General features: G+C 45.6%; 1 protein-coding gene across 1 annotated transcript in view; it reads right to left on the bottom strand.

The window, feature by feature from the left end:
* Window positions 1-4,710, bottom strand: part of RBL2 (RB transcriptional corepressor like 2) — a 177,348-nt gene extending 172,638 nt beyond the window's left edge. The window contains exon 1 of the mRNA XM_033942896.1: window positions 4,260-4,710. Within this exon, the coding sequence (XP_033798787.1) occupies window positions 4,260-4,421 (162 nt within the window). The 5' untranslated portion in view covers window positions 4,422-4,710. The remainder of the gene's footprint in view (window positions 1-4,259) is intronic.
* Window positions 4,711-25,699: the final 20,989 nt, after the last annotated feature.

Genomic DNA, 25,699 nt, shown 5'->3' with positions numbered 1-25,699 from the left:
ACCAAAACAGAACGATAGAAGATCTCCGTTTCGCTCTCACTAACCTTGGAAGAGCTTCATCAGGAACAGTGCAGATTATCGGCACTGTTTATTTCATCGGCACTGCATAGTCAAATGGCGGACCTGATTTAAAGTACTCCGAGCGTACCTATTTATTTCGTCGGCACTGCATAGCCAAGTGGTGGACCTTTAATCAGGTTGTTATATAGGTTGTAAGGACTCAAGTTATAGCCTATTTTTTTGAGGATTTCAGTGTGTTTCACAAGTTTTTGAAGTGATTTTTAACATATAGAATGTGCCATAGAAGGATGGTTAAGTATCAGTGTCATTAAATGTGGCTGTACCTGCTTTGAAAGTATTTTGATGAGGCTTTTTAGCTGTTTAGTATAATCTTTGTGTTATTTGAGAGTTGTTTGTGTACTACTTCAATAAAGTTGTATGTGTCCACAATTATTACTTTGGCATCTCCTTTGTCTGAAGATTTGATTACAATGTTTTGATTATTTTGTAAGCTTTTTATGGTAGATCGTTCTGGTGGGGAAAGGCTGTACAGAATTTTCCTTTGTTTGCTATGATTTTACCCTATGTCTAAAACTTTCTATGTAATTTACTAGTTTTTTTGTTTTGTCCATCCAGGGGGTTTGGTTTGTTTGTTTTATTGTATTCCAGTTTGTTGGGAGACTCCTTATTGTGGAACTGTGCTTTTAAACGGAGTTTCCTGAAGAATTTCAAGACCGGAGTAAAGCTGGATGTTGTGTATTTTGCTGGTAGGGCATAAAAAGTGTCCTTTCAAAAGTAGAGGTCTCCTGCTGTGATAATTGGTAGTTGGAGAGGTTTACTATTTCCATTTGATTTGCATTTCCATCCATGTGGTTATTGGAAGCTTGCCTGCAGGGAATCTGCTGATTTCCTTGTCTGTTTGAATTCTGATTTTCACAATTTGTAGGTGGGTTGTGAACTATGAGCATTGGATCTGTTACTAATGTGACCGTTGCTAAAAACTGCACCATGGTTTTGTAAAAGGGGAATACGTTCAGTCTGGTGTAGATTATCTCCAGTCGTGCCCAGGTGACAACATGGGCCAATCAGAACTTGTCCAGGAAGTTATGGTAGGTCACACATATAAGGAGGGTGAATGGGCTTCTAGATGGATTCTCTTATCAGGGCTGATACAGAATGCCTGCCAAGATAACAAAATGAGACAGACTGCATTGCAACGACTGTGAAGATCACTCCTTACACCAGTGGTCTCAAACTCAAACCCTTTACGGGGCCACATTTTGGATTTGTAGGTACTTGGAGGGCCGCAGAAAAAAAATAGTTAATGTCTTATTAAAGAAATGACAATTTTGCGTGAGGTTAAACTCTTTATAGTTTATAAAACTTTCCTTTAACAGTTAAAAGGAAAGATATATAAACTATAAAGAGTTTTACCTTATGCAAATTGTCATTTCTTTAATAAGACATTAACTATTTTTTCTGCAGCCCTCCAAGTACTCTTTTTTTCTGCAGCACTCACATTTAAAGTTTAATATCTTTTCTTTCTCAAAACTGACACATTTCAATCACTAAATTGAAAATAAAATAATTTTCCTACCTTTGTTTGGTAATTTCATGAGTCTCTGGTTGCACTTTATTCTTCTGACTGTGCATCCAATATTTATTCCCTTCTTTCAGCCTCCTGTATGCTTCCTCTCCTCCAGACCTCATTCCCTCCCCCAACTTTTTCTTTCTTTCTCTATGTCTGTCTTTCTTTGAATCTGGGTTCCATTTTTTGCTTTGTTTCTGGCTCCCTGTTCTCCCCCCCTTCTTTCTTTCTTCCTTCCTGCCCTCCCCCATGCCACCGCCGCCGGGGAATAGGCTGCTGCTGCTGCCATCGGGAACAGGCTGAGATCTCCATGTTTCTCCACGGGGACGACCGCCCGACATCAATTCTAACGTCGGAAAGGACGTTCCGGGCAGCCAGGCAGCGATTTGCTAGCCAGAACGTCCTCTCGACGTCAGAATTGACGTCGGGTGGTGAGAGAAGCAGGGAGATCAAAGAACACGGTGCCGGCCTGTTCCCCGATGGCAGCGGTGAGAAAGGAAGGGAAGCAGGTTGGGCATTCTAGGGAGAACAGTGGAGGGTGGCCAGCTGTGCGGACCGCCCCTCCCCTTGGTACGCCACTGGAACAGCAGCGTGTCTGGCCGACTCGTTCCGTTCAAAGCCGCGGGTGGCGGCTCCTTGCGAGATCCGCGCCTGCGTCTGAAGCCTCTCTGATGTTGTGATGTCAGAGAGGCTTCCGATGCAGGAGTGAATAGCGCAAGGAGCTTCCAACCTGCAGCTTTGAATGGAACGAGCCGGCCAGACACGCTGCTGCTCCAAAAGGAAGAGAATGATCCAGTCCAGACCGCGGGCCGCAAATAAAATCTGGAGAGCCACATGCGGCCCATGGGCCGTGTGTTTGAGACCGCTGCCTTACACAGTAGTGCTACCCGATTAAGGGAAAAAAATTTTTGATTCGATTCAGCCTATTGAATTGATTTTTCAATTTGATATTCCTGCCCAATCAGGTAATTTGGGGTTTTGGGGTTTTTTTTCCCCAAACATCCTGGTGGGTTTATTTTGTAGCCTTTCCACCCCCCTCCCCCTTTTCCCTCTCCAACCCCACGCTGGTGCTGTGAAGTAAAAAAAAAAAAAAGAAAGACTTTTCCTCTTTCCGTTAGGTTCTAGCTCAAGCTCACTGTTTAACACTAGCTCTGGCAGGATACAAATTTCAAATCTAACATATTGCAATCACAAATTAGAAAATAAATTTATTTTCTATCTTCCACTGCCATATCCAACATTTGGTTTTTTTTTCCCATTGTCTACCATCTTCTCTCTCTCTTCCCCTGCTTTGTGCCCTGGCACAACCTACTTCTTTATTCTCCATGCAGCATCTTTGCCTTCCTCCCCTCCATTGTGATATGCAACATTTCTTTCTCTCTTCCCATGCACAATCGCTCCCTGCCCTCCCTCCTATGTCCAACATTTCTCCATCTCTTTTCTCCATGCAGGTCTCCCTCCGCTCCACCAAATGCAGGATTTCTCCCTCTTCTCTCCCCCCATGTGCACCTTTCCTCCCCTCCCACCCATTCCCCTATGTAGCAGCTTTCCATTCCCATATGCAGTAGTTTCCCATCCCTTTCTCCCATTCCCTGTACAGCATCATCCCACCGACTCTCCCACCAAGAGACCTGACATATGTCCAAGGCCTCATAAAGAAGCAGCAGCAGCGGTGATGGGTGAACGGTCAGCATCAGCAATGCTCTGAATGGGCTACTCACAGCCTTCCCTGCGCTGCATCATCAGCAACGTAGCAGAGGAAAGGCCCCGGTGGTGGAGGTAGGTCAGGTCTTACTGGGGGTGGGGTATTGGTCACTGAATTGGTTAGTCTGATTTTCTCAGATAACTAATCGGTGAATCGACAAATCGGGCAGCACTATTACAGTTTCTCAGGAGCTAGTTTGGGACCCACCACAGGTGGGTGACCTTGACTGTGAACAAAACAGCTTGTTTATCAGTTGCAGATAAGGTCCATAATGTCTTTGTTCAGAAAAGCTGGTTAATGTCCTAGCAAGGCCTCAAGTATCCAAAGGGTAATGCAGGGATACCCCTATAGTCCTCTAAAGCATGGTAACTACCAAAGATCGATACCCATCTTGACAGATTCCTTCCATAAGTTTAACTGTACTACTAAAAAAAATAAATTAAACAAATATTAATTTTTAAACAGGAACTGTGTGTCAGCTTACAATCTACAAAAAATATTTTGTCAGTATGATTTTTTTTTTTTTGCACTCATAGCCACATTCACAGCAAAAGATCAGATATTTTAACTCACTAACATTAGATTTTGTTTGCAAAAATCAATTTAAACTAACAGCTGGATGCAGCTAGGGTAGTCATCTGTTCAAGCCAGAGAATAAATAGCTCTATCCCAAGGGGAGTGAGTGCTTTTCTGTCAGATCTTCTAATGTGTTTGGCGGTCCCCATGGCAGCACCTCTTCTGTACCCGCCCTTTAATTCCTAATGATATCTTGTTTACTCAATCGACCCTGCACCCCAATTCGGGCAAACTAGGTACCCAGACCTCTTCATTCTAAACACCACTAGGTTTGATGCATACAAAGATAATGACCAACAATCCCCTCCCTCCAGACAGACGCGAAAAAAAAAATCAATCACATACGACAGCAGAACAGGTAAGAAAGGTAGGTCTTGGTATCGTACTCACCTCCAAAGTATAATTCTTGCTCATATTCTCGTAGCTTTCCCACGCTTCGCCCCGGGCCCGCTCGTCCATATTCAGGTTGTTGCAAAGCTCCTCGAAGCGCTCCCAAGTCCCCTGTCGACCCGTGCCTTCCTCTTCCTCCTCCTCTTCTTCCTCTCTTGTCATGCTCGCAACCACTAGGGCAACCGTCAAAAAAGAAAACTCTCCCCAGGATTCTGCTACTAGCAGACAGTACGGTCCACTCCCTTTCAGGCCCCGTTAAATTACCTGACGGCCGAGGCTCCCGGAGCCATTTTTAAATCGCCTGCGTCTGACAGGTAAGAGCACCGCGAGTCACAGCTGCACTTACGGCAGCCGTCTGGCGTAAACGCCGCGCTTTGTGACGCAGTTAAGCAAAGGAACCAGCGCGCTGTGGTTTTCCAAATACAAATAATCGCCGCCTCCCACGCCCCATACGCTTAGGCCCGCCTTCCAAGCCCACTGGAGGGTAGAACTGTCAGTCAGAAGGTCGCACTTCCGTCCTCCTACGAGGTAGTTTGTTGACTTAGAGTTAAGGAGATAAAAAATGGTTAGATTAGTTTTTCTGCCCTTAAATTCATTTTGACTTCATGTATTTGAACTGCTTCCTGTATTTTCTAAAAATACTCAATAAAAAACTATTGAACTAAAAAAAAAAAAAAATTATTCATCGTGGACATTCATTAGGACCTGTGTCTTACAGTGACGTTTACAAAGTTGTAGTTTATTGCACACATAGCCTCATCCCTCTTCTCTTTCCCTAAGAGAAACTTAACATTCGGTTACTTTAGTAGTTGTGGGTGTACAGCTTGTGCATCAAGGAGCCGGAGCTAAGCAATCAGCCCTCTGTTTACCCACTAGCCATACATGCAAGCGAAAAGGATACAGACCCACAATTAAAAAAAAAGCCCACCGCAACTGGATCTGGTAAAGATCATCTAAATTTTACATTTTAAATAAAAATTATACAAAAATCATAAACTTTCTAGTAAATTAAAAGAAACTCATACAGCATCAGCTGAAAATAACCTCTTTAATAGCTAAGTGGACTAGCAGGCAGGACTGGGTAAAACGCAGACCTCGCGGATCATAACTGCAGCCCTTAAAAAAATATGCTCACCGGCACCCGTAAGGTCAGCTGGAATTATAACAAGAATGTCTGCGGACCTCACATATGACGGCCGCTTTCTTTTTAAGGCTGTGCACTTTAGCTCCGCTGTCTACCTGTAGCTGTGGGGCCTTCAGTCCAGGTAGAAGGGATTTGGAACACGGGTGCAGAAAGGCTGCGCACAACAAATAGAACTAAGGTGAGACTCCACTATTCCGTACCAGCAAAGGTAGAAGTTAAAAAGCACATGGCCTTACAAAGAAAGCGGCTGTGGCTGGGATCGGCAGGGATCCTAGACTTTAATGCCTGCAGAGTCTGCCCGATTCAGGGAAAAAAAAATCTCGTTTCATTCGATTTTCCTGCCCAATTGGGTGGGTTTTTTTTCCCCAAACATCCTGGTGGGTTTATTTTATAGCCTCTTCACCCTCTCCTACCCACAATGGTCCTGTGGTGTAAACAAAATAAACAAACAAAAAATACTTTTCCTCTATTAAATCCTACCTCACATTTGCGGTCCAACACCAGCTCTGGAAGTATACACATTTCAAATCTGACATATAGAAACATAGAAGATGACGGCAGATAAGGGCCATAGCCTATCAGGTCTGCCCACTCTACTGACCCACCCCCAAGTCTACTATCCTAGGGATCCCACTCCTGGTGACAGGTTCCTTTGGCTTAACCCTCTAAGGGATCCCACATGGGCATCCCATTTGCTCTTAAATTCTTGCACACTGTTTGCCTCGATCACCTGCACCGGGAGCTCGTTCCAAGGATCAACCACTCTCTTGGTGAAGAAATATTTCCTGGTGTCACCATGAAATTTCACGCCCCTGAATTTGAGCGGATGCCCTCTTGTGGCTGAGAGTCCTTTGAGAACGAGAATCTCTTCTTCCATCTCGATATGGCCGATAATATACTAAAACGTCTCGATCATGTCTCCTCTCTCCCTACGTTCCTCGAGTGAGTACAGCCGCAAATTTTTCAGCCTTTCCTCATACGATAGATCCTTGAGCCCCAAGACCATCCTGGTGGCCATCCGTTGCACCGACTCTACTCTCAGCACATCTTTTCGATAGTGTGGCCTCTAGAATTGCACACAGTATTCCAAATGAGGCCTCACCATGGTTCTGTATAATGGCATTATGACTTCAGGCTTCCGGCTGACGAAACTCCTGCGGATGCAACCTAACAACTGTCTTACCTTAGATGAAGCCTTCTCCACATGATCAGCAGTTTTCATGTCTGCGCTGATGATCACTCCCAAGTCTCGTTCTGTTGAAGTTCTAGCTAAGGTCTCACCATTCAAGGTGTAAGTTCTGCACGGATTTCTGCTGCCGAGGTGCATGATCTTGCATTTCTTAGCGTTGAAGCCCAGCTGCCAGGTCGAGGACCAAAGCTCTAACAAATGTAGGTCCTGTGTCATACTATCGGGTGAATTGCCATCTCTTACTATATTGCATAGTTTGGCGTCGTCAGCGAATAACGTTACCTTACCTTGAAGCCCCTGAGTTAGGTCACCTATGAATATGTTGAAAAGGAGCGGGCCCAAGACTGAGCCCTGCGGTACTCCACTGGTCACCTCCGATGTTTTAGAGAGGGTACCGTTAACTACCACCCTCTGAAGTCTGCCACTCAGCCAGTCATTGTCCCATGTAGTTAGTGTTTCTCCCAGCCCCATTGATTTCATCTTGCTCAACAGCCTGCAATGCGGGATACTATCGAAAGCTTTGCTGAAGTCTAGGTATATGACGTCCACGGATTCTCCCAAGTCTAACTGTTTTGTTACCCAGTCAAAGAAGCTGATGAGATTGGATTGGCAGGACCTACCCTTGGTGAATCCGTGTTGACTGGGATCCCGTAGATTCTCCTCATCCAAGATTGTGTCTAATTTATGTTTGATTAGTGTTTCCATGAGTTTGCATACTATTGATGTGAGACTCACCGGTCTGTAGTTTGCAGCCTCTGCCCTGCAACCCTTTTTGTGCAGTGGAACGACGTTAGCTGTTTTCCAGTCTATGGAGACTCTCCCCGAACTTAGGGAGAGATTGAAGAGTCCTGATAGCGGTTCTGCCAGGACATCACGCAGCTCACTGAGCACCCTGGGGTGTAGATTGTCCGGTCCCATGGCTTTGTTCACCTTGAGTCTTGCCAATTCGTAGTAGACGTCGCCAGGTGTGAACTCAATATTCTGAAACGGGTCTTCCACGCTGGGCCTTGCCTGCAACTGCGGACCGTGCCCCGGTGCCTCGCAGGTGAAGACCGAGCAGAAGTATTCATTCAGTAGTTCTGCTTTATCGGAATCTGAATCTGTGCAGTTCCCATCTGGTTTTCTAAGACGTACTATCCCGTCTGTGTTCTTTTATACCTGAAGGATTTGTCCCCTTTTTCAGGTATATTAGTGATAGGGAAAAGAACACAGACGGGATAGTACGCCTTAGAAAACCAGATGGGAACTGCGCAGAATCAGATTCCGATAAAGCATATTGTAATCACAAAACAGAAAATAAAATTATTTTTCCTACCTTTTGTTGTCTGGTCATTTTTCAAATCTTGTTGGTCCCATGTTGGTTTGGTTGTCTTCTGATCAGGCTCTCCTTCTTTCTTCGTGCTAACCATCCATCTTCCATCTCTGTCCTCCCCTTCTGTTTCCCTTTCCTCCCCCGGAGGTCTAGCATCTTTCCCTTTTTTTCATTTCCATCCCCCCGCAGCTGCAACAATGGACCCCACCATCTCATCTCATCTACCCTTTCATCCAGCATCTCTCTTCTGTGTCCCTGTTCCTATGCTCCTTCCATGCCCAGCATCTTATCTCTCCCCATATCCAGCTTCTTCTTTCTCTCTTCTTTACCTCCTGTGTCCCCTTCCCCGGGTATAGGCTTTCTCCTACTATCGCTCCTGCCATCCTGCACCTTGCCTACCTACTCTAGAGCAGTATCTGTCCCTCTTGTACCCTTCCCCTTGTGGTCTTGCATTTCTCTCTCCTTATTAGTTCAGCACCTCTCCTCTGCTTTCCTCCCCCTCTTTTTGGTCTCTCTCTTCCCTTCACTTCACCCCAGGTCTGGCATCTCTCCTCCCCTCTCTTACTCCTTCCTCTGCACAGGCCTTCCTCCCCACCGCCAAAGGAACTCTTCCTCCTCCTCCCTCTGCACAGGCCTGCCTCTCTGCCCTGAAGGTCTGCTCCCCGCCATGAAGACCTGTTCTCCCCAGGAAGGCACTTTCTCTCTTCCTCCCTGTGTGAAGGCCTTCCCCCCCCCCCTCCCCGCTGCAAAGGACTGCTCCCGCTGCGAAGGCCTGTTTCTCCCCCGCAAACGCCTGCTCCCCCCCACCGCAAAGGCACATTTTCTCCTGCCCCCACCGCGAATGAACGCCTGCTCCCCCCGCAGCCTGCAGCTTCTCCGCTCTTACCTCCTTAACGCTAATAGGGCAGCTTGCAGGCTTGCTGGTGTTATAGCGATCCCTGCAGCTGCCCGTGGTCCTCAGCGGCACGTTCTCTCTGCCGCGATCCTGCTCCTGACGTCAGAGCAGGGGCAGGACGTAGCAGAAAGAACGTGCCGCTGAGGACCACGGGCAGCTGCAGGGATCGCTATAACACCAGCAAGCCTGCAAGCTGCCCTATTAGTATAAAGGAGGTAAGAGCGGGCAAGCTGGGGGAGGCAAGAGCGGGCAAGCTGGGGGAGGCAAGAGCGGGCAAGCTGGTGGAGGCCTTTCTGACCCTCCCCCCTCAAGCAGGAGCAGCAGCGGCTGGCCAGCAAGAGGCAGTGCTGCAGCTCCTGCTATAGGAAGGCACGGGGGAAAGGTCAGCCATTGAATCGAGAGGCCAACTTTTTTAAAAAATTTAATCGATTCGAATTGTGACTCGGGCAGCACTACTGCAGACCTCACGGATCTTGCTCACTGCTCACATCCTCGTTTTAACTCCTGTGAACCTCACAGATCCCAAGGGATGAGCGGGATCTGTGAGGTCCGCAGAAGTTATAATAAGCATCTCTGGAGACCTCATGCCTCAGCCACTTTAAGGTTGTGCAGTAGATCCACAAGGTCTGCGGGATCCTCGTTTTACCCAGTCCCCCTGGCAGGCTTTAAACCATATACCGTGTATTCCCAAAAATAAGACCAGGTGTTATATTTTTGGCTCAAAAAAACACATTAAGGCTTTTTTTTTTTCCATGTACAACAATCATCTCTGTCTTCCTCTCCTCCACCCCAATTCTTCCTCTTTCTCCCCCTCCCCTCCCTTGTGCAGCATATATCCCTTCCATTTCCCTGTATAGCAGTACCCCACCGTGAGACTGACATACCGTACCTCAGAGGCCCCCCAAAACAGCAGCGTTCTGAATTATCTGTTTCATGGCCTTCCCCGCTGGGCCTTCCCTCTGCCACATCACTGATGATGTCATCAGTGACACAGGGAAGGCCACAAAGCAGCCCGTTCAGAGCGTCGCTGCCACTGCTGCTTTAGGAGGCCTCGGAGCAGAGAGATGTCAGGTCTCACTGGGGTAGAGGGTCACTGAATTGATGCTGAATTTGATTTTTTCGGTGAATCGGGCAGCAATAGTCAGGGATGGAGTCGTGGAATGTCAGGGGCCTTCGGGGGACAAGCTGACTAGGGCTTATTTTTGGGATAGGGTTTATAGTAGGAGCATATTTAAAAATCAGGCTAGGGCTTATTTTCAGGGAAATATGATAGTAATTTTAAAAATGTACTTATGTTTTACCTCTCAAAGAAACTGGCTCTGGTATCAGATAGTTCATGAAATAACAGAAAGAAAGAAAAACAAACAAACCCCAAACTAAATATTGCTATTCAGAAATAGCTAGGATTGAATGAGCCTGAGCTAGGAAAATTAAGAGGGGTCATTATAACACTATATTTCTCAAGGTAGGGGGGGCATGAGGGGGGTCCCCTTCAGTGCTCTAGTCAGGGAACAGCAGGAGGTGTTGGAAACAGGCATGTCTGCAGTACAGGGTAAATATCAGAGGTAGGCTTGTGTAGTGGTTTGTATATAGGGAAGGACAGTACACAAAATCTGAAAACAGTAGCTAGAACAATAGGAGTATGAGGGGGTTCCTATAGGTGAGACATTTAAGAATCCTTCCTTACACAGGCATGGGTACAAGACAGAACTAGGGCAGTTTCCCATAGAATTTACCATACAAAAAGGTCAGATTCTGGATTAATTTCATTAAGAGCAACATAACCTCTCTCCAGTAGTGAGTATATTATGAATTAATTACATAATCCTACAAAGTCATTCAGGACCTATAGATTTGTTCTATCATTTCGTAACAGCACCAATAAACAGGTATGGATCAGGTGAGGCACTGTGAGAAATGTAAGGAATATCTTAGGAAATTAGAAGACTAGGCATTCAAAGGGCAGATTAAATTTAATGAAGCCAAGTACAAAGTGATACACATTGAGAAGAATAATCCAAATTATAGTTACTTGGTGCTAGGTTCCACTTTAGTTTATTTAGGGCTACCGAAGAAGACTCTACAAAGACTTAGATTGGTCCAGAATGCTGCTGTACGCCTGATTTTCGGACTTAAGAAATATGACCATGTCAGCCCTTTATATGCCAAATTACATTGGCTACCATTCGGGGCCAGAATGTTCTTCAAGTTTGGGTGTATATGTTATAAGGCATTTTTTGGATTACTGCCATCCTATTTGGTCTCTTACTTAGAAGCCGTCTTGTTCAGCAAAAGATACCAGAAATTCAGGTATTTTTGTCTTCCCTACCCCAAGGTCCTGCCGTTATAAAACTTTTCTAGACAGGACATTGGAGTATCAGGCTGGGAAGAATTCCTGGTTACAGCAACTGATCACTCAAAATTATTCTTATATTTCATTCAGGAAATCTTTAAAAACATCTTTTTGATAAATAAGAATGATGATTTTAAATTGTATTTTAACTAAAGCTGAACTAGATTTCTGAAGATATTGCTTTTTTAATATGCCTTCTTTTTATTAGTTTTTAGGAAATTTTTAAATATAATATTATTCTTTGCTGTATTTGATTGCTCATGATGTATTGTCCTAGTGATATTGCATTTTCTTCGCTGAATTGCTCAGTTTTATTCCTTGTTGTGAACTGCCCAGAACTGTTGGAGGGGCGGTATATAAGCAAATAAATTATTATTATTATTAAACAAGAAAGTTATCTAGATATCACCATAGACAATACATCGGAATCTTCTGCTAAGTGGGCAGCAACAGCCAAAACAGAATGCTAGGAATTATTTTCAGATTAGGAGAGCTGGCAAATTGGGCAACAGTATAATGGGTGATTTCAATTACCCACACTACACCACAGGAGGATATTGGATGAATACTCACACTATAACCAAAAATATCCAATCAAAACAGAACCATACACTACTCAACACTCTCACTGAGGTGGAGAAAAAGCCTGTTGAACCCCCAAAGGAGTATGTAAAACAGGTTAGCTCACCTTCAATCATTAGCTGAAAAAACTCCACCTAAACAGCAAACTAGCTTACAAACTCCTGGCAAATATTACTTTACTAGTCGTTAAGCCCGTTACATTAACGGGTGCTAGAATTTATGTCTGTCTGTATTTTTCTTTCTGTCTCTTTCCTCCCTCCATTTCCCTGTGTAGCGCTGTCTCTGCTTTCTTCCTCAGTCTGCACTCTCAAGCTGTAACATTACTGCTTAGCTTTTTCTCCCTGCAAGCATCTCTGCTCTAGCCCCCTGTCCTTCTGTGACTGTCTGTGTGTCTCTCTCTACTTGTGCACTGTTTGTTTGTTTTTTTCAATCTCTCTTTAGCTCCTGATCCCCTCTCACTGACCCTTGCCGACTGCATGTAATTCCGGTTAGGTTTCCATGGCAACCCTGCTCGCGGGTCTGTTCGGTAGGGCCGTTTTTTCGGGTCTGCCGGCGCCGGGTGGGGAAGAGTCCTGGCTCCTTTTTTGGTTTGGGCCCGTGCAGAGGGGCTCAACAGCGCACAACCACCTTTCCTTCCCTCCTTCCATCAGGTGCAGTGCAGCTCCACCAATGTTAAAAGCAGCCGCATCGAAATCAGAGGCCTGCCACTGCCGTAGCACGTTCCCCTCTGCCTTGGTCCCGCCCCTTCTCTGACATATGGGACCGCGGCAGAGGGAACGTGTTACGGTGGCGGCAGGACTCCAATTTCAAAGCAGCTGCTTTTAACATAGGCGTAGCTGAACTGTACCTGATGGAGGAAGGGAAGGAATGGTGGGGCAAATTTCGTCAACGGCAGTCCTTGTGCGGTTCGAGAGAGGGGGGGGGTGTGGAGTCGGCGACTTGCAGCTTCGCGTGCCTCCCATCCCCCCTTCCCTCCGGCTCCGCCGCCGATAGTCTCCACCTGCATTGCCCCTGGCGCAGCACTCACCGGCCCGTCGGGCGGGGAACGGAGGAACAGGTTCAGGGCTGCCAGGGGGGGAGGAGTGAGTCCGGCTGAGACTGGCAGGAAGAGGAAGGCGGAGCAGGTGAGCCGGCACCGAAAAAAACTTTAAAGAGCCAGCCAGACCGTGAGTGCGAGCTGTTGTAAGTTTGCATGTGCACTCTTGCCGGCCACATGGATCACGGAAGCACGCGGATTAGAGTGCGCATGCGCTGCCTACGGTTTTATTATATAGATAAGGTATAACACATGTAAACACATATGAAAAATAGAAACAATTAAAGTGCTAAACCCTTCCCCCAGGATCAGTCAATTGCTTAACTTCTTGTAAAATCCCACTTTATTCCAGGACCAGTGCGTTATTTCCCTCCTCTTGCCAGGGACTGTAGGAAGCCTCAAAACTTCAGAGGCTTTTCCCCCCTCCCTTACATACCTCTTCACTGAGCATGCTCACCAGTCTTTTCTTCCTACAAGCCAGGCTGTAGGAGCTCATCATTACTGCTCGTATTTTATTTTGTGATCTTTCAGTATTTTTTGTTTGCGGCTTTTGCCCTCATGCTGTGGAGGCTCCCTGTGGGGACATCATTGACTGCGGGAGATTGCAGTCTGTTGGAGAACGTCTGCTTCTTGGGGGGGGGGGGGGGGATTATTCCCTGCTCAGCATTAAGCCCCCTGGACAGCCTGCACATCAGATTAGAGCTCCAGGACCTTTCCCTTAGAAGCTAGCCCAGGTTCGTCTGCTAGTGGGTGTAGAGCAGGCATTCCAGTAATAAGGTTCCTAAAATCTACATACAGTCTTGAAAGCACAGGGCAAAACAATAAAAAATATCCACTAGGAATTGCCATACATTTATCAAAAATCACAGTAAATCCCCACATATTTATCCAAAATAAAAAAAACAGTACTTATCATTCAAATGGCGCTTTCACCTAGTGATAACTGCTGCTCAAAACTTACGACGGGGTTCCCATTTCGCAGGTCCACCCGCTGCATCAGGGGAAAGAGCCCAAAATGCCTTCCTTAGTTCTTCAGTGGCTAAAAGTACCCAAACCATAGCACTTTCAGTTTGGAATGCTCAAATACTACAAGCCTTACTGACATGGCAAGCCTTACTACAAGCCTTACTGACATGACAGAGGCTGTTATAGGAGAAAACACCCTCCAAGGATTCAAGACAAAGTTAGACAAGTTTCTGCTGAACAAGAACGTGCGCTGGTAGGGCTACGGTTAGGGTGCTGGTTTTAGACCAGAGGGCCGCCGCGTGAGCGGACTGCTGGGTTTGATGGACCACTGGTCTGACTCAGCAGTGACAATTCATATGTTCTTATGAATGTCCTGGCGTCAGAGATTAAACAACGGACAACTCTTAGATTAAAAAAACTACTCTTCTTGCCTGAACTTTTCAAAAAACCTTTCAGCACTTATGACAGTTCAAAGAATATCCCATCCGGCCCATGTGCTTAAGGCCCCGCCCACAGGAGGAGCCTAAGGCCCGTGGGCCTATTCTGGTTGGCCCAGGCACCTCAGGCCCCACCTGTGGGCGGGGTTTGAGCCGCCTGGGCCAATCCGGCCCCATTCCTGCTCTGGCTGGCCTGCCAGACGGGCGGGCTTGGCACCCGTCCGTCCGTCCAACATTTTTTTAGGTACGGGGAAGGGGGGTGGGGGGATCGGCGGGGGGTCATGGGGTCGGCAGGGGGATGATCAGGGGTTCGGGGGGGGTTGCGTATTTTAGTGGGGGTTAAAGGAGGTCGCGGGCCAGGAGGGCTTGGGCTCCCTCCTAGCCGGATCGTGTGGTGGGGGGAGATCGCCGGGCCAGGAGGGCTTGGGCTCCCTCCTGGCCCCAACGGATTCGGCCCGGGGGTGGTTTGGGGATCGCGGGGCAGGAGGTCTTGGGTTCCCTCCTGCGCTGAACATAGTCGGGGTGCTGCTGGGGCAAGAGGGCTTGGGTTCCCTCTTGCCCTGAACATAGTCGGGGTGCCGCAGGCCAGGAGGGCTTGGGCTCCCTCCTGCCCTGATCGTTTGGGGGGGGGGGGGAAGTGTATCGCGGCAGGGGAGATGAGCCATCTCTCCTGCTGCGATCATTGCTGTAGGGGGTAGGCAGGTTGATGGGGCCACTGAGCTGATCGCAGCAGCCACGATCAGCTCAGTGGTCCCTTTTCGGCACTTATACCTGTTTTGACTTGGTCTAAGTCAAAACATATAAGTGCCGACTAGGCAACCTGCCTAAAGTTTTGGTTATACCTGCTGCACGCCTAGGTCTAGGTCGGCCCACCGCCCGCCCTTTCCCCTCCTCTAAAAATGCCTCTTTTCTCTCTGTGCATTTAGAAGCAGGGGAAAGGCCTAAGCTGGTTTTAGGACCCCTGAGGAAAATGTTTTAGTCAAAACATGGATCGTGTTGGATCCTTATTGTCTAAAGCAGTGGTCTCAAACTCAAACCCTTTGCAGGGCCACATTTTGAATTTGTAGGTACATGAAGAACCTCAGAAAAAATAGTCAATGTCTTACTAAAAAAATTACAATTTTGCTTGAGGTAAAACTCTTTATAGTTTATAAATCTTTCTTTTTGGCTAAGTCTTAATAATAATATTTTAATTTATAAAGAAAGATATGATCAAGAAACGATTTTTTACTTTTGTGATTATGATAAACATACCAAGGGCCTCTAAATAGTACCTGGCGGACCGTGAGTTTGAGACCATTGGTCTAAAGCATATGTGGATTTGTACTGTTGAATGCTACTACACAATATTCTATTGACTGAATAAAGCGCTTGCATCAAGTACATCTGTTCTGCAGTTTCCTTTTTGTGTTTGCTGTCACTACATTCACTGTGGACCTTGCTCGTTTTCCATTCAATGGCTACATTGAGGCCAAGGTGTTACATCAAAAATTACATAGACTAGGGGACACTCGATGAAGTTAAAGGGAAATACTTTCAAAACCAATAGGAGAAAATATTTTTTCACTCAGAGAATAGTTAAGCTCTGGAACGCATTGCCAGAGGTTGTGGTAAGAGCGGATAGCATAGCTGGTTTTAAGAAGGGTTCGGACAACTTCCTGGAGGAAAAGTCTAGAGTATGTTATTGAGAAAAACATGGGGGCCACTGCATGCCCTGGATCGGTAGCATGGAATGTTGCTACTCCTTGGGTTTTGGCCAGGTACTAGGGACCTGGATTGGCCACCGTGAGAACAGGCTATTGGGCTTGATAGACCATTGGTCTGACCCAGTAAAGCTTTTGTTATGTTCTTATCTCTCATCTAGACTACTGTACTGTATCCTGCTTCTCACTGGCCTTCCGCTAAACCATCTCTCCCCCTTCAATCTGTTCAAAACTCTGCTGCATACCTCATACTTAACCAATGTTGCTATACCTCTCTCCTCAAGTCATTTCTCTGACTCCCTGCATACAGTTTCTGCATACAATTCAAATTCCTCTTACCGGTCTACAAGTTAGTATGTAGAAATAAAACAAAAACAAAGCAAAATTATTTTAATACAAACTCACAAACCTATGGTAACAAAATGCACAGACCTAAGCCTAATCATTCTTAAGTAGCATTAGGCGGCCATGTATCATCCCTTTATAATACCCACACAATTTGAAGAAGCTGAGTCCACAGAAGAGGAACTGCTGATGTAAAAGCTGTTTTCTTCATCACATGCCTGAGAGCCTTGAAAAACAGTACTGCTAAAGAGTTCTAGTTAGATCAAATCTGGAGAGGGTTTATACTACATTAATCTATCCTGCAGGTATGCTCCCCTTTGCCTTTCTTAGGGGGTAGTTATCACAGGAGTCACCAAGCTTTGGTATCTCAATACTGCAGATTGGTGAATGCATATAAAAAGGGCATCTTTTCCCTTATACAAAAACATGATCAAAAAGCGGGTGCTAAAGGCTTGATCAAAAGAACTTCAAAGCACACCTATACATGTTAACATTCCTGTCATAGTATGTGCAATATTAACCCACTTGGATAAATTGCCTCTGAGAGAAAACATGCCCCCTAGTGGTATTAATGCAAGACTATCACCAGGGATTGCTTATGCCCAGAAAACTAGGAACCAGGGATTTTATGAATATATGCACCAGGAAGAGGGGTGCTTAGTGACTGGGATGTGTCTGTCAGTGCTAGACAAAATTTTCAAGGGAGCTTGGGGGTGCACTATTGGTAAAGAGCTTGGTTTGGGAGGGAGGTGACAAAACGGGAGGTTGTGTTGTGGGGGGGGGAAGATTTGTTCTGGCCACAGCTATATTATAGGGATATTGGCCCCTTTAAGACATGGCCCAATACTCCTGGCATTAAAATAACTCCAGCTTTTTGCTGGGATTATTTTACTGGCTATAACACAGTTTACAGTGTGTACCCAGTACTGCCCAATTCAGGAAAAAAAAAAAAATTCGATTCGATTCAGCTGCCCAGTTGGGTGTTTTTTTCAAACATCCTGGTGGGTTTATTTTATAGCTTTTTCACCCCTTTTGGCTTCTAACCACACTGGCGCTGTGGTGTAAACAAAATAAAGAAACAAAAAGGACTTTTCCTCTCTCTGTTAAATCCTAGCTCATGTTTGCGGTCTAACACCAGCTCTGGCAGGATACACTTTCCAAATCTGACATATTGTAATCACAAAACAGAAAATAAAATTATTTTGTTGTCTGGTCAGTATTCAAATCTTGTTGGTCCCAGGCTCTGGTTGTCTTGCTTGCCAGGGTCTCCTTCTTTCTTCGTGCTAACCATCCATCTGCCATCTCTGCCCTCCCCTTCTGTTCCCCTTCCCTCCCCTCCCCTGGAGGTCTGGCATCAATCCTTTTTTTCATCTCCATCCACAGATCCACCTTTTCTTAACTACCCTTTCATCCAGCATCTCTCCCTCCTTCCCCACCATCCCAGGGTCCACCATCTCTCCCTTTCTCTTCCCAACTACCCTCCTATCCAGTATCTCTATCCCCCCTCCACACCATCCCTTGTGTCCAACTTCTCTCCCTTTCTGTTCCTTCCCTCCCTAAATCCCATTATCCACCATCTCTCTCCCACTCCTCTGTTTTTAGACCCATTATTTCTTCCCCCCAAAGTTCGGCATATGCACGTATCTTTGAACCCCCCTTCCCTCCCTCGCTCCATGTACTTCTACACCAGGACCCCGTCCCCTGAAGGTCTGTCCCCTCCGAAGGCCTGTCCTCCCCCCCGAAGGACTGTCCCCCCTGAAGGCCTGCACCCGCCCTGAAGGACTACATCCCACCCCTGAAGGCCTGCACCCCCACCTGAAGGCCTGTCCCCCCCGAAGGACTGTACCTCCCCCCGAAGGACTGTCCCCCCCCCCCTGGAAGGCCTGTGTGTTCCCTCTGGTCTCCCGCGCCTCCCTTTACTTGATTGCAGCAGAAAGCAGCCTGCAAAAAGGATCGCGGGTACTTTAGCAATTCTTGCAGGTTGCCAAAGGCCTCAGGAGCTGTTGTCCTTCTGCCGCAGTCCCGCCCCTCCTCTGATGTCAGAGGCAGGATCGTGGCAGAGGGATGACAGCTCCAGAGGCCTATGGCAACCTGCAAGGATCGCTAAAGTACCCGCGATCCTTTCTGCAGGATGCTTTCTGCTGCAATCGGGTAAAGGGAGGCGCTGGAGGCCAGAGGGGAAGCCGTCCACTGCAGCACTTCCTGACTGACCCTCCCCCTTGCCCTCTAAAGCAGGAGCAGCAGCGCCAGCCAGCAAGAGGCAGCACTGCTGATCCTGTTTTAGGAGGTGAGGGGAGAAGGTCAGATGGTGAATCGGGAGGCTGATTTTTTTTTGGGGGGGGGGGGGTGTTTGAATCGATTCAAATCGATTCACCCAAAATGAATCAATTTGAATCGTGAATCGGGCAGCACTAGTACCCACAAGCTGCATTATTGCATTTACATAGTAATCAGCTGTTTTACATGCATTTGCATGTTTTGTATCTCATTATTATGTTTTACAGGGTAACCTAATACTGCACTAAAGTACTGAATATAAAAACATATAAGTTGCCATACTGGATCAGACCAAGGATCCATCTAGCCTAGTGTCCTGTTTCCAACAGTCACCCTAGCTCAAAAAAGATAGTAGAATTAGAAAAGGTTCAAAGAAGAGCGGCCAAGATGACAAAGGAGATAGAACTTTTGAATGAAGACTAAAGAGGTTAGGGCTCTTCAGCTTGGAAAAGAGAAGAATGAGGAGAGATATAACTAAGCTACAAGATCCTGAGTGGTGTGTAGAACAGATACAAGTGAATTGATTTTTTTTCCATCAAAAATTACAGACTAGGGGACACTCAATGAAGTTACAGGGAAATACTTTTAAAACCAATAGGAGCAAATATTTTTTCACTCAAGGAATAGTTAAGCTCTGGAACAGCAACATAGAAGGGTTTAAAAAAGGTTTGGACAAGTTCCTGGAGGAAAAATCCATAGTCTGCTATTGAGACCAGACAAAGGAGAAGCCACTGCTTGCCCTGGAAATCAGAAGATTGGAATTTGGGTTTCTGCCTGGTACATGTGACCTGGATTGACTACTTGTGGAAAGAGGATACTGGGCTGGATGAACCATTGGTCTGACTGTGACAGGGTGAAGTTCCTGTCTTAGGCCAGTGAAGGGAGCCTGAACAGTTGAAAGAAAGAGCTAATCTGCATACCATCCTGCAAGGGCTGCTGAGAGCTGTCCGCTCACCCTGAGGGAACAGTGGTGCTGAAAAGGACAGGTTCCAAGCAGAGAAAACCAAGAGCTCCATCAAGAGCCAGGTGAACCTCAGGAGGAGGAATGCTGGCTTCAGCCTAACTCCCAGTACGCCCAGTTCTGGCCAGTGCTTACAGGGGGCCCAGTGCAGTAGAGGTGCTGTCCAGTGCTGACAGGGAGCACAATGCAGCAGAGAGAAAGAGAGAGACCCGGCCTTGTATTGCCTACCTGGTAGAGATTGGAGGGACTGGAGAGCCCTCAAGCTTGATGACCAGAGGAGGGCCAGTGCGAAGGCATTTGAGTGATCTGGAGAATGCTGAGAGAGAGAGTGCCTAAGGGACCAGAGAGAGTCCTCAGTGGAGTGCATCGGGGAGCATAAGGAGGGGAAGGGTCCTCAGGGAGTGACTGGTGACCAGAGGGTCTATGGAGAGACCAGTGTACCGGGGAAGTTCGAGCTGACAGTGGCTGGTAGAGAGACCAGTGTGAGAGACTGGTGGTAACCAGAGGGACCGGCAATGGCTAGAATAATCTTTGGAGGCCCATGAGACCAGTAAGATTGTGTGAAGAACAGAGGTGTAAGAAAAGTGCCTGGAAGACCAGAAGCACCTGGGAGTGGTGAGGTTAAGGGTAAGGGCAATGACCGCTTGGCCCAATTTCTTCCATTCATTTTTCTTGTACACATATCTTATTAATTCATAATGGTAACCATAAAAAATTTTTAAAAAATTACAAAGCACACTAAAGGCAGAGAAAATGTTAATTATCATTTATATTTGGGGGGTTTCAAAGATGTCAAGGTAGATGACTTTAAAATATGCAATGTTACCTCAGTAACTATAGAAAAATAGACAAATATAGTGCAAAATATAGACAGCAGATATAAATTCTCAAAGCTGACACATTTTGATCACTACATTGAAAATAAAATCATTTTTCCTACCTTTGCTGTCTGGTGATTTCATGAGTCTCTGGTTCCTTCTGACTGTATCCTTTCTTTCATTTCTTTCTTTCTGCACTCAGGCCCAACAATTGTCCCTTTCTATTCCCTCCCTCCTTCCTTCTTATGTCCTTAGTGCCCCCAGTGCCTCCTTCCTATGTCCTTAGTGCCCTCAGTGCCTCCTTCCTATGTCCTTAGTGCCCCCAGTGCCTCCTTCCCATGTCCCCCTCACTGCCTTCCAGACTTTGTCCCATCCACATCCCCGAAGCCAGCCTGCCTGCCTACTTCTTTCTCTCCCTGCCACGCAAAAAAAGCCTCTCTCCAGCGCCCAATTTAAAACCCCCCTGGACCGCCACTGCTGCTGCTCTCCTTACCTCCCTACTGCTAATCACCGCCCAGAAGCCTTCTTCTAGACATCAATTCTGACGTTGGAGAGGACATTCCGGGCCAGCCAATAACAGTTTTCAGCTACAGTGACAAAATAACGCTCAGAATTGAAGAAGTTGGTTGGGCTGAGAACTTTTCAGCACCCCTTTGTATTTTTGGAGAAACAATTATCAAAATTGCACATAATACTCAAAAAGCGTGGTTTCACTATGGAGTGATACAGAAGCATTAAGATATTCTTTGATTTATTTTCCATCCCTTTCCTAAAAATTCTAAACATTCTGGTTGATTTTTAGGCCATCATGGCACACTGAGCAAATTTTAACTTATATTCCACAATGATCCCTAATTCCGTTTCCTCAGTGGTGACTCCAGATGTGGAACTTAGGGTCATATAGCTATAAATTCACTTTGCACTCTCACATTAAATTTCATCTGCCATTTGGAGGCCCAGTCATCTAGGGTCCTTCTGCAATTTTTAAATTTCATCTGCCATTTGGAGGTCCAGTAATCTAGGGTCCTTCTGCAATTTTATGCAGTTTGCCTGTTTTTTCACGACACTGTAATCTACCTTAACAAGTTAAGGGGCAAATAATGCAGATTACTGCCGTAACACAGCTTGATAAATACTAACTTTTAAGGCAATGAGGGAGGAAGTTAACAGTTTCAACTTTATCCTAGCTGAAATGGGCAACCGGTATACTCCCTGTAGAAAAGGGAAAGCCCTATTCCTTCTTGACTTCCCTGAAATAGGGGACCCAATGGTAATGGCAGCACAAATAGCTTTTATAAGTTCCATATTTAATGTTAACTTGATGAGTACTAACGATGAAGAAATTTGGACAAATATAATTGCTGAAGTCATTAAGATAAAATCATCTTCACTGATGACAAAAAATGTAAAATAAAAATATTACTTTTTTTAACTGGACTAACATTTTTATTATATATAGGCAATTGGCAATAACCAGAACAGAGCTAGTGAAATGCAACATATGTACTCGTACATTGCCTGTTGGATAGTTTGTCCATACACAGTGCAGTGCTCGGCCTGTAGTCGTGTGGCAGCCACAAGGTCAGAAATATGGATGCTTCATTGCAAGATTGTACCATCGAACAATGTGCAATAGTGCACTTTCTTTGGGCAGAGGGAATGAAACCTGTGGAAATTCACCGTCGGATATTGACTCAGTATGAATATAGCACCATGAATCAAAAAAAGCTTTATGAGTGGGTAAAAAGGTTTAAAGCGAAAAGAACAGGTGTAACTGACGAAGTTTGTTCTGGTCGCCCATCATCATCGTGCACACAAGAGCACATTGACAAGGTGGATGCCTTGCTTAGAGAAGACTGATGAATAATGATATCTCAATTGGCTGCAAATTTGGATATCAGGTATGGATCTGCATTTGTCATGATGCATGACTTGGGATACAGGAAAATCTGTGCACGATGGATTCCAAAACAGCTTACTGATCTGCAAAGTGACAGCATGTGGAGGTTGGGACCCAGTTCCTGAGATGGTATTCTGGAGAGAATTGTCATTGGTGACGAGACATGGGTGCATCACTACAACCCGGAGAGCAAAAGACAAAGCATGGAGTGGAGACGTCCGTCTTCTCCAATGAAGAAGATATTAAACATCAGTTCTCCTCCAAGAAAATCACGTTAACCTTCTTTGGGACATGAAGGGGCCTATTCTGGCACAATTCCAAGCATACAGGCAAACGGTGAAATTACTGTGCAATGCTGCAAAATGAATCTTCAATTCGCAGCAAAAGAGGAATGTTGTCCAAAACAGTCTTGCTGTACCATGACAATGCACGTCCTCAAACAGCTGCAGTGACAGAAGAGACAGTGCAACAGCTTAGGTTCAAACATCTTCCACATCCTCCTTACAGCCTGGATCTGGCGCCTAGCGATTATTATATCTTTGGTTCACTGAACAAGATGCTGCAAGGTCACAGATTTACCTCTGATAATGAAGTAAAGGAAGCAATGCTCACCTGGTTTTGGAAGCAGCCGAAAATCTTTTTCTCTGCAGGAATGCAAAAGCTAGTTGAATGCTACAACAAATGTATTGTCTTGTATGGAGACTATGTGGAAAGTGATATGTTCAGTTGCTCACAGTTATTTCTATTAAAGCCATTAAATAACATAAAACATAAATATTTATTTATATACTGCATTAGCCTTTAAGTTCAATGTATTGGAAGATTAGGTTTTCACCTTCGATAATCTTCTTTCTATTAGTACCTGGAGGATTCAATATGTTAGCTCAATCCCTTCCTGCAATCTGGGAGTTCCAGAAATCCAAACACTTTTCTGAGCACATGCTCCTCCCACCTTAGAGAGAGAGTTAGAGCCTCCTATAGTTCAGTCCCAAAGCTAAGCGACATACCTGAACAAATCCATGACAAGAACGGGGGTACTGTGGAAGCTCCCCAGCGACATAAACAATTTGTGAACTGGTCTGCTCGGCAAAACATTTGAACAAGCAATAAACTGGCACAAAGGCAACACAGAAAACCATTGAGCAACAATGTAGAACTAACCTGCTGTGTGCATCAATCACTAACCAGACAGCCTTCAGAAATGCATACTCAAAGAAGTGGAAAATGTTCCACAAGAACCGTCTACGGGCTGGAAGATCCTGAAGCCTGGAAGGAGAATAAACGAGACAGAAAGCAGGCAATTCAGAACAAGTGAGAGGGCAGGCCATACTGAATCCTCCAGGGACTAATAGAAAGAACATCTTCCAAGGTGAAAACCTAATCTTCCATTCTGTTATGTCCATTCCGGATTCAGTATGCTAGGTGACGTACCAAAGCAATGGCAGCATCTAGGGAGGGACAGAAGAGCCTGACTTCAACATTAAGGTCCTAAAAGCGACATCAGAGTGAGCCGCCACATCCACCCGGAAAAAACTGGGTAAAGGTAGGAAGCGAGGACCAGGGAGCCACCTTGCAAATTTCATTTGTAGAAAATGTACAAGACTCCACCCACAAAGCAGCAACACTTCTAGTGGAGTGAGCCTCAAAGGAAACTATTGACACACTCATGTTGAGACGAAGCCCGGATCAACTAGTCATCTAAGAATGGATGGCCCTGTGGAGAAAAACTTTGGTGAAAGTGTGGGGACTGTCGTGAGCCCAAAGGGAAGAGCTGTGGGCTGGAAATGCTATGAACCATGTCTCTGTGATTGCCACTATATCCAACTCATCTTCTTCTATCACTGTTTCTAGATCTAGAATCTTGTTTCCCATATGAACATTAGTATATACTGAAACACAGAAACATGATGGCAGATAAATGCCAAATGGCCCATCTAGTCTGCCCATCCGCAGTAACCATTATCTCTTTCTCTCTCCGAGAGATCCCACTTGCCTATCCCAGGCCCTTTTGAATTCAGACACAGTCTCTGTCTCCACCACTTCTTCTGGGAGACTGTTCCACGTATCAACCATCCTTTCTGTAGATTACTCCGGAGCCTATCACCTCTTAACTTCATCCTATGCCCTCTCATTGCAGAGTTTCCTTCCAAATTAGACTCGACTCATGCACATTTACATTACATAGGTATTTAAACATCTCTATCATATCTCCCCTCTCCCATCTTTCCTCCAAAGTATACAGATTGAGATCTTTAAGTCTGTCCCCATAAAACTTATGATGAAGACCACATACCATTTTAGTAGACTTCCTCTGGACAGACTCCATCCTTTTTATATCTTTTTGAAGGTGCGGCCTCCAGAATTGTACACAATATTCTAAATGAGGTCTCACCAAAGTCTTATACAGGGACATCAATACCTCCTTTTTCCTACTAGCCATACCTCCCCCTATGCAACCTAGCATCCTTCTAGCTTTCACAGTCACCTTTTCAACCTGTTTGGTCACCTTAAGATTATCACATACAATCACACTCAAGTCCTGCTCTTCTGTCGTACACATAAGCTCTTCACTCCCCAATCTGTACCGTTCCCTCGGGTTTTTGCAGCCCAAATGTATGACCTTGCATTTCTTAGCATTAAATTTTAGCTGCCAAATTTCAGACCATTCTTCAAGCTTCGCCAGGTCTTTCTTCATGTTATTCACACCATCTGGTGTGTCTATTCTAATGCAGAATTTCGTATCATCCGCAAAGATGAAAATCTTACCTGACAACCCTTCAGCAATATCATTTATAAAAATGTTAAAAAGAACAGGCCCAAGAACAGAACCTTGAGGCACACCAATGGTAACATCCCTTTCCTCAGAGCGATCTCCATTGATACTACCCTCTGTCGCCTTCCACTCAACCAGACTTGACCTAGTCCGTCACTTTGAGACCCATCCCGAGGGCACTCAGTTTATTTATTAGACATCTATGTGGAACACTGTCAAAGGCTTTGCTAAAATCTAAATACACCACATCTAGTGCACATCCTCTATCCAATTCTCTGGTCACCCAGTCAAAGAAATTGATTAGATTTGTCTGACAAGACCTACCTCTAGTGAATCCATGTTGCCTCCGGTCCTGTAATCCACAGGATTCCAGAAACATTCTCTGTTTTAAAAGTGTTTCCATTAATTTGCTTACCACAGAAGTCAGACTTACCGGCCTGTAATTCCCTACTTCTTCCTTATTTCCACTTTTGTGGAGAGGGATCACATCTGCCCTTTGCCAGTCCTCCGGTACCACTCCTGACTCTAGAGACTCGTTGAAAAAGTCAGTCAGCGGAGCTACCAGAACTTCCCTAAGTTTCTTCAGCACCCTAGGATGTACACCATCCGGCCCCATTGCTTTGTCTATCTTTATTTTAGCTAGCTCCTCACGAACACAACCCTCTGAGAATCGATCAGGGTCTATTATTCTTCCATCCCTATTCACGTTTGTCTTCTGTGGTCCCGGCTCCCGGCGCTTCAGCCGTGAA

The sequence above is a fragment of the Geotrypetes seraphini genome, chromosome 4 (genome assembly GCF_902459505.1).
Source record: "Geotrypetes seraphini chromosome 4, aGeoSer1.1, whole genome shotgun sequence".
Lineage (NCBI taxonomy): Eukaryota > Metazoa > Chordata > Amphibia > Gymnophiona > Dermophiidae > Geotrypetes > Geotrypetes seraphini.
Note: the sequence above shows the minus strand (reverse complement) of the source record. Positions and strands in the feature narration are given on the sequence as shown.